Source organism: Lytechinus pictus, chromosome 10, assembly GCF_037042905.1.
Source record: "Lytechinus pictus isolate F3 Inbred chromosome 10, Lp3.0, whole genome shotgun sequence".
In the NCBI taxonomy this organism is placed as follows: domain Eukaryota; kingdom Metazoa; phylum Echinodermata; class Echinoidea; order Temnopleuroida; family Toxopneustidae; genus Lytechinus; species Lytechinus pictus.
In genome coordinates, this window is record NC_087254.1 from 9956481 (window position 1) to 9972310 (window position 15830).

General features: G+C 37.1%; 1 protein-coding gene across 1 annotated transcript in view; it reads left to right on the top strand.

Annotated features, from left to right (window-relative positions):
* Positions 1-15830, top strand: part of LOC129270125 (DNA-dependent protein kinase catalytic subunit-like) — a 103421-nt gene that overhangs the window by 23513 nt on the left and 64078 nt on the right. The window contains exons 16-24 of the mRNA XM_064105306.1: positions 398-605; positions 1287-1465; positions 2234-2402; positions 3099-3252; positions 4294-4478; positions 6229-6369; positions 8192-8311; positions 12878-13021; positions 14741-14880. Of these exons, the coding sequence (XP_063961376.1) occupies positions 398-605; positions 1287-1465; positions 2234-2402; positions 3099-3252; positions 4294-4478; positions 6229-6369; positions 8192-8311; positions 12878-13021; positions 14741-14880 (1440 nt within the window). The remainder of the gene's footprint in view (positions 1-397; positions 606-1286; positions 1466-2233; positions 2403-3098; positions 3253-4293; positions 4479-6228; positions 6370-8191; positions 8312-12877; positions 13022-14740; positions 14881-15830) is intronic.

Sequence of the window (15830 nt, forward strand, 5' to 3'; positions counted from 1 at the left end):
TCGTCATAGACAGAGTAACGGGGAGCGCGGGAAAGCTGCAATGAAATGATGCATCGCTCCTTGTTGTGGGATTCCTGCGAAAAAAACACGGCACTGAGTTTTGATAATTTGCCTTATGGATGTTCAACCTCGTAATTGTTGGCTGATGTGTAGACTAATTTCTATGTTATTTCAATTTTTACCATTTTAAGTATCTTGGATTGAAGTTTATGAGGTTTCTTGCCACTGCCCTCACACATGTTCATTATAATTTTATCGTGTATTCTTGTATATAGCATATGTTTGATGATCGTTTTTTATGAGTGAAAAATAAATACGACTTGAATTGAATTAAAAATTGAATTGAATTTATGGTTAAAACTTGCGTGCATGTTTTGACATTGATTGATATCTACAGCCTTCCCCCTGAGAAGCAGTCTGCCGCTGCCAACATCCCGTTTGAGATCTTCAAGCAAGACAGGCGCTACTCCAAGGAGATTCGTAAAGCCGCCATCCAACGGGTCTGCATCCCGCTCCTCAGGCAGGCCTCTCGAGATGCCATGGTGGCCTTTTACAAAGGTCACATCCATGATCTGGTGTCTCTGCTAGAAGCTAGGCTCACCAAGGTAATACATATCATGTGTTTGTTGAGTTATTTATTTATTTACTAGTATTCATTTGTTGAGGTGTTTGTGTATAAAGGTATTCATATACTCATTTATTTAGTCTTTTATGGGTTAAATTTGCCAGCGCATATAGAAGCTAGGCTCACCAAGGTAATATTATGTATTTATTTGTTTATGTTTTCTGTATTTCATGAATGTTTTTCTCTAATTATGTATTTATTTTTGTATTATTTGCCTGTTTATTTATTTATTCATGTATTTATTTATTTATTCATTCATTCATTCATTTAGCTTTGTTGCCCAGTGAACTAGTCTCCTGACTTTCCAAAGGCAGGAAGTAATTCCTCAACAAGTTGGATAGGTGTGCCCTATACATACCCTTTGTATTCCTAATAATCATAAAACACATCACTGAAAAGGTTCATCTGATTGGTTTGTAGACATGGGAAACTTTTCTTATTCCACGATTACGAAAATTCACCTGTCTTTTGGGTGAGCTTTTGATTGCATGGCTTCAAGCTTCGTCAAGCCGTCGTAGCTGGCGCTGTTGCAGCACGACAGCTACGACGGTCTGACGAAGCTTGCAGCCTAGCAAGCGAAAGCTTACTCATTTTTGTGATTGTGGAGTAAAGAACTTTTTCTCAAATCAGAAAACCCATTTATCTGGTTTCCATTTTTCAGAACCCTGTGCAAGCGTTTGAGAACCAACTCGTGTCCAAGATCTGTTACTTTGAGCTGATTGAAGTGCTTTACTCCAGGCTGAACAGGGATGATCTCCACACAAAGGACTCGGCTCTCAACCGAGAATATTGCCACGGCAAGGTCGAGAAGGGCAATGAAATGTCGACTGCATTGACGAAGTAAGTCATAGAGCTGTGTTAGTATGATGATACCAAATTATTTATTTTGTTTTAGCAAGAACCAACAAACTGTTTTGAGGGATCAACTTTAAACCTGATTGGTTGTATGGATATTGGAGGGATGTTGATCTGATTAGATTGGGGGTAATAATGTCAAAGGACAAAGGTCACATTAGTCATTATTTACCATAATAATAATAATAGGCATTTATATAGCGCCATCTATCTAGAAATATTCTATTCCGAGGCGCTTTGTTATTATTATTATTACCCCGGCTTTAGCTCGAGCTGCCTTTCAGCGCTCATGCATTCAAGGAATCAATCCTGCCGGGTACCCATTCACCTCACCTGGGTTGAGTGCAGCACAATGTGGATAAATATCTTGCTGAAGGAAATTACGCCATGGCTGGGATTCAAACCCACGACCCTCTGTTTCTGAGTCAGAAGACTAATCCACTGGGCCACAACGCTCCACCATGAAAATATCTTGCTCTTGTGATAACTAAAGATAGATTTTGATGGTCATGAGGTCAAAGGTCTACAGACACACAGGTCAATATTTGAAAAATGAAAAAGTGAGGTGTTACTAAATCGGTATGTTCCTTGGATCTGATGGAAGCATAAATTTTGACTGCAGGTAGTCAAGAATATGAGTAGATATTATTTATTTTAGATACAAGGTCAGCTCACTCCAGCAGCTACATGTATTACAGAATTATTCCATTATAAATTTGTATCGTTTATTCCACTTGTCTTTTGTTCCTCGAGGGCATCACTTGGAGCTCGCAATGAGGATTGCCGTGGGGAAACGATTGCCGTGGAGCTGAGACGCCAGTTTCACTGCGCTGCATTCAACTGCTGTGCTGCCATCATCAGTTGCGTTCAGGATAACGTCAAATTCTTCAATGCATTCATCTTCAGTGAGAATTTGTCTAAGGTAGGCAGAACTCTCTCTGTACGTTGGATAATGAATCCTTTCAATAATGATAATAACCGATGTGTTGGCTCATTTGATAAGAGCGTCCGTCTCACGACCGGGAGGTCAGGAGTTCAAGCCCCGGTCGCGTCAGACCAAAAGACGGTAAAAAATGGGAGTTGCTTCTGCCCTGTTTGGTGTTGAACAATTCAAGGGATAGAGCTATGTCGATCTGGCTCTGCACAGTAGCTGCTGGGCCCAAGATCAATTGGGCAAAAGAATTTTTGGGATATTTCTATTTTCTATTATGTTGTCTTGTATCATAAAGAGACAATATAACCTAAAATCAATTGTAAATCTTAATATCATGGTTTGCCATACACTAACAAGTGATATCAGTTGTAAGATTGAATTTATGATCAATGATGCAGCCACCTTGCATTCCATAGTTAAGGGGGGCGTTTCATGAAAGGACTTGTCGGACGTCTTATCCGACAAGTCCCATTTTATCCGACATTCACCATAGGAACAGTGCCTCTCAGCCAATCAAAATCATGGAAAGATGTCAGATCTGACAACTTGTCGGATGAAAATATTGATGAAACGCTCCCAAGATTGATTTGATCCTTAACACACCCTATGTGAAGATTGGTTTTGCTCTATCACAGATATGAATCAATCTATAACTTGCATATCAAATGTACATTGTCCCATTAGGGCCAGTTCCTGTTGGACAACCTAGTGGACCCCAAGAAGGAGTACAACTTTGCCATTGAGGCTGATGCCCCTGTGGAACGCAAGAAGAGGTTTGTGGCCATCCGCAGCCAAGCGAGGGAGGCAAACGCACCCGAGGAATCCGGATATGTTTCAGGTCGGCGATTTGATTGATTCTGCGGAATGATGATGGAATGAAGTGCTTGGTTTAAAGTCAAAGTTAGAATAGTGACATGATATGTGGAACTGTGGGTCTGTTACTGGTACACATTATGGCGATGTATGGGTGTCTTGTTTATTATCTAACCCACGGTAATTTGAGGTTTTCACACCTTTTTCATATGAAACACAAAGCAGAGACATGGCTGATAGTCCTGCATATACACGTAATGGTCGGACATACATACTTGATAGAATTGCCCATTATCATGTAATTTTCTGTTTAGCAACATCTTAAAGGAGAATGAAACTCTTGGAGCAAGTTAGCTTTTGTGAAAGCAGAAAAATCAAAGAATAAGATCAACAAAAGTTTGAGTAAAATAGGACTAGAAATAGAAGAGTTATGAGCATTTGAATGTCGAGATCACTAATGTTATGGAGATCCTTCCATTGGCAATGCGACCAAGATCTATGATGTCACAGATGAACAACTCTACCCTTTTGGACACTGAAAATATACCCCAAAACATCTCTTTTTGCTCATTCTAATCATATGACAAACGATTCATCAATGATATAATGTTGTGAAACCTCTGTACTTGTCCTCTCATAAAGAGAACACCTCACCTTGTGATAGACTCTATAAAAGTGAGAATATAAGTGAAATAAGTACTAAAGTAATGAGGGAGTTGTACGTGTGTGACATCACAGATCTTGGTCGCATTGCCAATGGGAGGATCTACATGGCATTAGTGATCTCAATATTCAAATGCTCATAACTTTCTTATTATTCATTCAATCTTCCTCGAACTTTCAACAATATGTTTCTTGGATTTTTCTCTTTGATATGGATTCAGCTAGTTTCAAGGGTTTCATTCTCCTTTAATTTAAAATGGATCCTAGACCATTCTACGTGGAATTTCTTTGAAGCAGTCAGTATTTATACTATCGATTCTGTTCTATGAGATTGATTTAGAGAAACGTTAGTACATGGTATTGTCCCTCAGATGATATGATTGTGTGTGTTTCAATTTGTTAGGCCCCGCCCACTACCTGTCATCCCAGTATCTATCCGACAGCAGCCTGAGCGAAGACGTGAATCAGTTTGACTTCTCGAGCAGCATCAGGCATTTCAGCGGCTCTGTGGAGAGTCAGAGGGATGTGGCAGGGGGTAGTCAGGGAAGCCAGGGTAGCCAGCGGTTGGGACCCATGGTCGGGAGGCAGGTGAGTGATACTGGTGATGGTAATGATGATGATGATGATAATGGTGGTGATGATAAGGATGATGATAAATGGTGGTGATGATGATGATGATAATGATACTGATGATAATGATGGTGGGAATAATGATGACTACGATGATGATGATACTGACGAAAATGATGATGATGGTGGGAATATTGATGATTACGATGATGATGATGATACTGATAATGAAAATGATGATGATGATAATGATGATTACTATGATGATGATGATGATAATGGTGGTGGTGGTGATACTGATGATTACGATGATGATGATGATACTGATGATACTAATGATAATGATGATGGTGGTGATACTGATGATTACGATAATGATACTGATGATAATGATGGTGGGAATAATGATGACTACGATGATGATGATACTGACGAAAATGATGATGATGGTGGGAATATTGATGATTACGATGATGATGATGATACTGATAATGAAAATGATGATGATGATGATGATGATTACTATGATGATGATGATGATGATACTGATGATGGTGATGAAGACAAATGATGGTGATGCTGATGTTGATAATGGAAGTAATTGATGTTATAATCCTGATGATGATGATAATGGTGATTGTTGTGATGATGGTGATAATGACGTAAAGGTCTGGTCCCACTGGCCGACGGACACAAAACATATTCATAACGGATACAGCGGACAAGCAAAATTTTGGGTTGGCTCCATCCACTTTCATCCGCTCCAAAAAAATCAGCAACAATGGCAAAGAATGAAATCACAGTGGACGGATGCTCGTTGGATATAGAGCGTATGAAACATGTATGCAAAGAGTACACAAGGGGTAAGTAACGTTTTCCAACGGATGGCAAGATTCTTTTCCGTTTTACAACCTCTCTGCATTCGTGAGAATGATGGTGATGATAGTGATGATAATAGTGATGATTATGATGATGGTGATACTGATGCTGATGTCAATACTAGAAATGATGGATGTTATGTTCCTGATGATGGTGATGATGATAAATGTGATGGTAATGATGGTGATGGTTGTGATTATGATGATGGTGGTGGTGATCATGATGGTGATGGTGGTGATGATGTAAAAGGTGGTGATCATGATGATGATGATAATGATAGTGATGCTGATGTCAGTGGAAATGAGGGATAGTACCTTGAAGATATTGATGATGATGATGATGATGATGATGATGGTGATGATGATGATGATGATAATTATGATAAAGAAGTTTACAATCCTGATAATAATGATGTTAATTATGATGATAAATGTGATGGTAATGGTTGTGATTATGATGATGGTGATGATGATGATGAAGAGAAGACATATGTTTGCATTAATGATGGTAGTGGTATTAGCCATTTGAGGATGATGAAAATCAAGCAATTTGCTCCACATTTTTGAAAGACTGCTATTCATAAAGTCTTTTGTATAGCATATTTTTACATAGGACTGTACATAGTTGAGAGCTTTTCTCTTTATGACCAAAAATGCTACTCAAATTTGTAAAGCAAAATTATTCCCTGGTGATGATGATGATAAAGAAGTTTACAATCCTGATGATGATGATGTTGATTATGATGATGATGATGAGGAGGAGTAGGTAGAGGAGAAGACATATGTTTGCATTAACGACGGTAGGGATATTAGCCATTTGAGGAGGATGAAAATCAAGATTAAAATGATGAAGCAGATGATGATAATGGTTGTCATCTAACATTCCCTAGGACTCTAAGGCAGTCTTCTCACCCGGAGGAGAGTATCTAGAGATGGAGGAGGATGCGCTCAACCAACATGAATGCATGGCTGCTATGACAGGCGTACTCAAACACATGACAACAAACAAGATCAACCCAGACATAACGAAGGTGAGATTCTCATGTTACATTTGTCTTCAGTTAGCATTATAGTGTGGTGTAATCCTTGACATGACATTTGTTCCTGCGACAGTTGCTCCGGGCAGGGGCGGATCCAGGATTTTCCAAAAGGGGGGGGCACATTTTTCTGAGGAAAAATTTGACAAAGGTCTTCACTTTCAAAGGGGGGGGGGACACACTTCTGTTTTGACAGCATTTTGCTTCTCAAAAGGGGGGTACGGGCCGGCTGTGCCCCCTCCTGGATCCGTCGGTGGCTCCGGGCTCTATTTTGTTTAAGATGTAGGGTCAGGGGGTTGGGTTTTATGACAGATTTTTGATAATGCTTAGGGTAGGGTATAGTGCGGATCCAGGGGGCTGTTTCATAAAGCTGTTTGTAAGTTAAGAACAACTTTAAGAACGAATGGTGAACCTTATGCACTAAACCATCGCCAATGAATATACCATTCACCACAAGAAAGGATCACCAGTCGTTCTTAAAGTCGATCTTAACTCACGTACAGCTTTATGAAATGCCCACCAGGATTGAATTAGTGTATGGAATCTATAGCGGAGCAATTGTTGCCAGAACAATTGTCATGGAATGGACTTCACTTGAATTGAATATATTAAATTTATAATATGGTGAAGTGGACCCATGTGATGTGATTTCTTGCGCACACATGGACAGCCATTATTTGTCTCGCCTGTAGGCACCGCTATTCCGGCGGTGGCGGCGGCGATGTCAACATTGAAACCTAAAAGCGAAGGTTAAGTTTTTGAAATGTCATCATAACTTAGAAAGGATATGGTCCTAGCTCATAAAACTTTGACATAAGGTTAATCAAGTATTACAGAACATCCGTCCTGAGTTTCCTGTTACAAGAACAAGGTCAAAGGTCACGTAGGGTCAATGAACTTTAATAGACCATGTTGGGGGGATCAACTTCGAAATCTTAACCTGAGGTTAAGTTTTTGAAATGTCATCATAACATAGAAATGATATGGACCTAGTTTATGCAACTTGGACATGAGGGTAATGAAGTATTACTGAACATCCTGCCTGAGTTTCTGGTCACATGACCAAAGTCAAAGGTCATTTAGAGTCAGTGAACTTTGGCCATGTTGGGGGTATCTGTTGAATTACCATCATAGCTTTGGGAGATTTTGGATCTAGTTTATGAAACTTGGACCTACATGTAAATGTAATCAAGTATCTGCGAACATCCTGCATGAATTTAGGTCACATGACCAAGGTCAAAGGTCTAAAGGTCAATGAACTTTGGCCATGTTGGGGGTATTTGTTGCCATCATAACTTTGAAAGTTTATGGATCTAGTTCATAAAATGTGGACATTACTCATAAGGGTAATCAAGTATCACTGATTGCCTCATGATCAAGGTAAAATGTCATTTAGGGTCAGTGAACATAGTATTTTGTTATAATGGTGTTTTTATGATTATTCTATAGTCATTTTCAAAGTCAACACTGCTGCTACATTGAATTGCGTATGCAGGTGAGACTGCCAGAGGCGCTCCACTTGTTTGTCTAATGCATAGATTTACTAATGACTGGTGATGAGCAGTCATGAGTGAAATTTAATGACCAGTCATGGTTTATTTTAAAAAAGTAGAAAATAATATTTGACTTGATCATGTTTTGGTATGTTTCAGAATATTCTATCCATACACAAGGTGTAGTACATACATATCATAGTTGTGCTTTAAAAAATACTCATTTGTGTTCTTTGCCTGATAACATAACAATATTTGAAATTGACTGTTATGCCACAACTCCAAGAAGTTTAAGGATTTTACTTTGATCTTTTACGATGTAGGCAACCAGAGCTGAAGAAATGCCAACTTGGATGTCGGATCTGCAGAAGAAGCTATCTTCCCCATCCACAGAATATAACATCAAACTCTTCATCATCAGACTAATCATCAATACCCAAGATGTAAGATTAAGTATTTCTAATTCATAAAACTTAATTTGAGTAACTGTTATGAAATTAATTTGATATCGTTTGTCACTTTAACTTCAATGTCATTTATCTATTTCACTTTGATTGCAGTCATCACATTTTCTTTGATTCAATTCAATTCAATTCAGTATTTATTTCCAAATTCATTAAAAAGAACAAAATGAGAACAAAAGTATATATACACAAAGAAAAAATAAATAACTAACATGAAACAAAGCAAAGGTATCAACAAAACATTACTGAAACAAATAGTGGTAATGATAAAATTATGGTTGGCACATAATCATAAAAAATATAGATGAACAAAATAATGAATGGAAATTGGGCATGCACAAAAAAGCCATAAAAAGGCTTGTTAAAACGCACATACCCACGAAATATCAATCGTTAAAAATAAAATTCAGTATATGGTATGGATGCGGCAAGTACCAAAGAATAAATAGAGATAAGAATAGTCATTTCTTAAAAAAATAAATTAAACAAACTTCAAACAAACTTCAATGTAAAACAAAACAGAACAAAGATAAAAACAAAACAAAAAATATAAACAAACGGATAAACAATCAAATAAGCAAATAGTACAAAACCACGTTAAGAGAAATCAATAATTGCTCAGCAATTTCTTTTTATATTGTCTTTTAAAAGTATTATTAAATTGTATATTATATGTGTTCAGGTCTAAACTATTCCATAGTGTGGGGCCAGTATGTCGTATTGAATATTTAGATTTATCATTTGAAAAGGTCCATCTGTGGAATTTGTTAAATGCTCTAGTAAAGTAATTGTGAATGTTTGCATTAATTGAGAACATATTCATTAAATAAGGTGAAAGACTTTTTGTGTGGTATCGTTGCATAATTGAAGCAATTTGAATTTTGGTAATATCTGGAAGTTTAGCTGTACGTAATGATTTAAATAGCAAAGAAGTCGGGGCATTATAATCTGTCTTCTTACATATACGTATTGCTTTTTTTTGTAGAATAATTAATTTTTGTATATGGCTAGAATAAGTGTTACCCCAAATTGAATTGCAATATGAAAGACGGGACAGAATATAAGCATTGTAAAGAGTAAATAATATATAACTAGGTACATTACATTTTAGACGATTTAAGATTCCAATAAAACATGCTATTTTGACAGAGATAGAACTTATATGATCATTCCAACATAAATTATTGCTTAAAATCACTCCTAAAAACTTCACAGAATTATAAAATTGCAATTGAGTTGTATCCATATGGAGAAATATGTCAGTTTGATTATATTGCACACCCCTCTTTTTATTAAATAAAACACAATGAGTTTTGTTTGTATTTGAGGCAAGTCTATTGCACTTAAACCAGGCAGAAATTTGGGCAAGATTTCTATTTAATATTTCAACTAAAGTAGTGATATTATCATGGGAGGCAAGAAGTGACGTATCATCGGCATACAATATAAAATGTGGTTCATGGCAAGAGTTAACAATGTCATTAATTTATATTAAAAATAATAAAGGCCCAAGAATAGAACCTTGGGGCACACCTGTTTTTATTTCCATGAAAGATGAATGGGTATTATCATAGACAGTAAATTGTTTCCTATGTAATAAATATGACTCGAACCAATTAAAAGACACCCCTCTTATACCGTAATATTGCAACTTATTTAGCAAAATATCATGAGAAAGAGAATCAAAAGCCTTGGAAAGATCCATAATAATTCCTATAACTTCTTTACCGGCATTGAGCTCACTAATTATTCTATCATGAATTTCAATAACTGCCATTTCAGTGGAGTAATTTTGACGGAAGCCGTATTGACTATCATATAATACATTATGACGTGATAAAAAATTGTACAGTCTGTTAAAAACTAATTTCTCCAAGATTTTTGAGAAACACGGCAAAATTGATATTGGACGGTAGTGGACAAATAAATTAGGACTCTCCTTCTTAAAAACGGGAACAACTTTTGATATTTTCATTTTTGAAGGCACAATTCCAGTTGCAAGAGAGGAATTAAAGATATGTAAAAGTGGGTCTATAATAAAAGGTAAAACATTCTTCACAACAGATGGATCAATGTCATCAAATCTGCTACTCTTATTAGGTTTAAGCGATTTACCGATATCTAATATTTCTTTTTTTGTAATCGGTTTAAAAAACATATGAGAGAGTGGGTCATTCATATAAATATCAAACGAATTTGAATTATCTTCCTTAGGATCATTGTTTATACTCGATCCGATATTGACAAAATATTCGTTAAAATTTTCAGCAATTTCACTACTATCACTAATGTTACAATCATTATGTAAAAAAGACATTTGTTTATCAAAATTATTTTTCTGTTTTCCCAAAATGTTATTGATAAGTTTCCATGTTTTATTAGAATTTGTTTTCATGGATTCAAACTTGTCAAAATAGTATTTTCTTTTCAACCGACGGAGATTCAGGGTAAAAATATTACAAATCTTTTTATATTTATCGTGATTGACTTTGGTAGGAGAGTTAAGATACAATTTATAACATTTGTTTTTGTCTCACCTGCATAGCAGAGTGAGACTATAGGCGCCGCTTTTCCGACGGCGGCGGCGTCAACACCAAATCTTAACCTGAGGTTAAGTTTTTGAAATGACAGCATAACTTAGAAAGTATATGGACCTAGTTCATGAAACTAGGCCATAAGGTTAATCAAGTATCACTGAACATCCTGCATGAGTTTCACGTCACATGACCAAGGTCAAAGGTCATTTAGGGTCAATGAACTTTGGCCGAATTGGGGGTATCTGTTGAATTACCATCATAACTTTGAATGTTTATGGATCTGATTCATGAAACTTGGACATAATAGTAATCAAGTATTACTGAACATCCTGTGCAAGTTTCAGGTCACATGATCAAGGTCAAAGGTCATTTAGGGTCAATGAACTTTGGCCAAATTGGGGTATTTGTTGAATTACAGCCATAAATTTGAAAGTGTGTTGGTCTAGTTCATAAAACTTGGACATAAGAGTAATCAAGTATCACTGAACATCCTGTGCGAGTTTCAGGTCACATGATCAAGGTCAAAGGTCATGTAAGGTCAAAGAACTTTGGCCACGTTGGGGGTATTTGTTGAATTGCCATCATATCTCTATAAGTGTATTGGTCTAGTTCATAAAACGTGGAAATACGAGTAACCAAGTATCACTGAACATCTTGTGCGAGTTATAGTAGTTTTCAAAATCAGCACTGCTGCTATATTGAATCGCGTGATGCAGGTGAGACGGCCAGAGGCATTCCACTTGTTCTTTCTTATAAGCTTCATCACATCGAGGGTAATCCATGGCTTTCTATTCCGATGATGTTTACCAATATACTTTGTGCTGATTGGCAGATGTTTGTTATACAATGTAATAAAGTTATTATAAAATGAGTCATACGCCCTCTCTGGATGGCTTTGTAGGTATACATCTGACCAGTCCACGGTTGAAAGATCAGCACAAAAATGATTAATGCTGTCAGGGGATATCTTCCTGTAGGTGTGTACTTTTCGTTGTTCATATGTTACAATATCTGACAAATGTGACAAATGGAAGATCGGAAAATGGTCGGAAATATCTGTTAAAAAGGCACCCGACAGAGGGGAACTACTAAAAACATTTGTGAATATATTGTCAATAATAGTAGATGATCTACTATTAGCTCGTGTAGGTCTGTCTATAATGGGATAAAACCCCGATGAAATCACTTGGTTCAAAAAATGAAGAATAAGAGGGCTTCCAGATTTTTTAAACAAATCGATGTTAAAGTCGCCCATAAAGAAGACACTTTTATTATTTATGTAACTATGATGGCATTCATCACTTTTGCTTTGATGGCATTCATCACTTCTGCCTTGAAAACATTCACCAATATTACTTTTATGGCATTCTTCACTTCTACGTTGATTATTTTTGTCACTTTATTTTGATGACATTAGTCACTATAGATTTGATGACATTCATCACTTTGATTTTCAGGACATTCATTAGCTTCAATTCAATTACAATCATCACTTTCACTTTGATTGTGTTCTTTGTTTTAAATTTGATTACATTAATCTTTTCCTCTTTGATGCTTTCCTTCACTTTTGCATTTTTGACATTCATCGATCTCACTTTGATTGCATTATTCTCTTTTATTCTAATGTCTTTCATCACTTTGAAGACAATCACCAATGCATTGTGATCACAGTTGTCATTTTCATTTTATTGACATTAATAACTTTTTATTTGATAACATCTAATCCATTCAAATCAAAGATTTAAAGTGCCAATAAATTTGTTGCCTAACCAAAGGTCTTGATGAAACTGAAAACTATCAAAAATTTATGTTCATGATTTACATGTAAAAAGGAAATATGAATATACCAACATTCTTCACTTTCAATTTGATGGCATTCTTCACTCTCACTTTGATGGCATTCTTCATGTTCACATTTATGACATTAACCGCTTTCATTAAGATGACTAATGATTATAACTCTGTCTAGTTTTATCAACCATCAATTTGATTTGCTTATATACGAAAGGTGTTCCAGCCTTATGCCAAGTTTTGGCTGACGCCATTGATGCAGTTCCTAGCCACCGCCAGAGTTCAGCGAGATGGAATGAATTACATGGTCATGGACATCATGTTGGTCATGCTAGACTGGTCCACCATAGCTGTCCCAGAGGTAAAGTTGTCTTAAATCTTTCTCTTTCTAAAGGCCACCGCACACCTTACGACCCGACTGGTCGGCGACTGGCTTGCGACTGAGTGAGGGGAAATGAATCGCAAGGTAGTCATAAGCCTCGACACCGCACACCTTGCGATCCGATCTGCGACTCACGCATGCGCTTTTTGCTTTTTGGCGTATGCGCGTTGTTTATCATATACGCGTCGTGCAACTCTACTGTCTGATTGGCTGGAAGTTGGATTGAGCTTGCGATCCAGTCATAAGGATTCGACATGTCAAATCCTTCCGATTTTCCTTGCGACTTGTCTCTGACCGGTCTGCGACGCACAAGCTGACAAGAGCCATGACGTCACATCTCCCCTCACTCAGTCGCAAGCCAGTCGGGTCGTAAGGTGTGCGGTGGCCTTTAGGTACCTTGTCAAATGTCAGTGCGGTGTGTTTAAGGACGAATGGCGCCACAAGCACACCATGTGTCTTTTCAAACGGCTTTCCTGCATATGCTATCATAGCTTTAATAAAATGTGAGGATTGGTAGTGAAAGACTGGTTGCGGGATTCCTGCACGAAAGTCACAGCTCTGACTCTTAACAAGGTACATAGTGCTGCGGTTACACTTATGAAGCTGACTCCAATCAGACCAATAGTTTGTCTTTGGAAATACAAGCATTAATATCTTTTTGTCCACTAGTGGCCAACCAATGCAGCTGGTCACCATTGTAATTTCTGCAGACAGATGGATTGATGAAATAAAAGAAATACATGAGAAATTCTCAGTCAAAAACTTTGAGGGGTAGAGTAATCTTATTTCAGTTGTTCTACTCGAGTGAATAAAGGTGTGAAATTTGAATTTCATATGGAAAGTTTAATATAGGGCCTACAGATGAGGAAAATTATTCCTGAAATTTGTTAACATTCACTGTTTGGTGTGATACTGAATTTCTTTTGTATTTCTCTGATTTGCCAGTCTACCACTCTCTGCTGAAAAATCGCCAGTGGTCGCAGTTGAAAAAAATTGTGTTATGAACAGGGTTCCCAGCCCATCAGGGAAATCAGGGGAAATTATTTTACTTTTTCCAGTCAGCGAAAAATCAGGGAATTTGATCAAGTAAACCTCAAATCAGGGAAAAATCAGGGAATTTTTAGATCAGCCTGAAAGTCAAAAGCACGGTAGTCAGTCAGACTCTGTTATACATGTATTTTGTTGCATGTCAAAACAACATCCATTGAATGACAGGTTATGGTGGTTTTTCGCGGTTTTTTTTACATGTAATTCACTGCAACAACTTAAAAAACATGCGAAACTGGGAATGGGTTTAAATAATCATCACGGAATTTTTAATTTTCATCAGAGAAAAATCAGGGAATTTTGTTTTCTTGAAAAGCCGGGAACCCTGTGTGAATCAAGCCTATCTTAATCTAGATTGTAAAAACAGTCTGATAAGGATTGTAATCCTTGTGTGTTGGCCACTCTAGGGCAACTGGTTGGCTAGTGGAGTGCTAAGATTCCTTATGGAGAATAGTTATATTCTTTGATGTTATTTAATTCTCTCACATTTCTCTTTTTCACTGGTCTATCAATCTCCGCTGAAAATTCACCAGCGAGTGCAATAGAAAAAAACTCATGACTCAAACCTATCCTCTATATACATCTAAAAAACACTCTTGTAATAATGATTGTAACCCTGATTTTATGTGGTTTTTTTTTCTTCAAATCTAGGACGGCCGTTTGGCGAGTGGAGTGCTAAGATTCCTTATGGAGAATAGCTACCACGAAAGGAAGTCTGTCATGAAGAACAACCTAGAGGTCATCAAGACATTGGTAGAATGCTGGAAAGGTGTCATCACTGTACCTACCAGGTTTGTTCTATGTAGATTTGCACATTGACCAGCCCTTTTACAACCCATACCACAGCTATGTTTCGCTGTCTCTGTTAAAATGCAATATATTATCTTTGTATTTATACTTCTCTCATGTTCATTTTTGTCTCGCCTGCATAGCAGAGCAAGACTATATCGCTTTTCCGACGGCGACGGCGTCATCAACATTGAAATCTTAACCAAGGTTAAGTTTTTGAAATGTCATCATAACTTAAAAGTATGTAGACCTAGTTCATGAAACTTGGATATAAGGGTAATCAAGTATTACTAAATATCTTGCCTTAGTTTCAGGTCACATGACCAAGGTCAAAGGTCATTTAGGGTCATTGAACTCAGACCATGTTGGGGGAATCAATATCGAAATCTTAACCAAGGTTAAGTTTTTAAAGTGTTGTCATAACTTTGAAAGTATATGGACCTAGTTCATGAAACTTAGACGTAAGTCTGATAGTGTATCACTGAAGATCCTGCCTGAGTTTCAGGTCACATGATTAAGGCCAAAGGTCACTTAGGGTCAACAAACTTTGGCCATGTTGGGGTTATTTGAGGAATTGTCATCATAACTTTGAAATTTTATGGATCTAGTTCATGAAACTTGGACATAAGAGCAGCAATGTATCCCTGAATACCCTGTGTGTGTTTCAGGAACATGGCCAAGGTCAAAGGTCATTTAGGGTCAATAAACTTTGGTAATGTTGCGGGTATTTGTGGATTTGTCATCATAACTTTGAAAGTCTATTTATCTAGTTCATGAAACTTGGACATAAGAGCAGCAATGTATCCTTGAACATCCTGTGCTAGTTTCAGGTCACATGCCCAAGGTCAAAGGTCATTTAGGGTCAATAAACTTTGGTAATGTTGCAGGTATTTGTGGAATTGTCATCATAACTTTGAAAGTCTATGGATCTAGTTCATGAAACTTGGACATA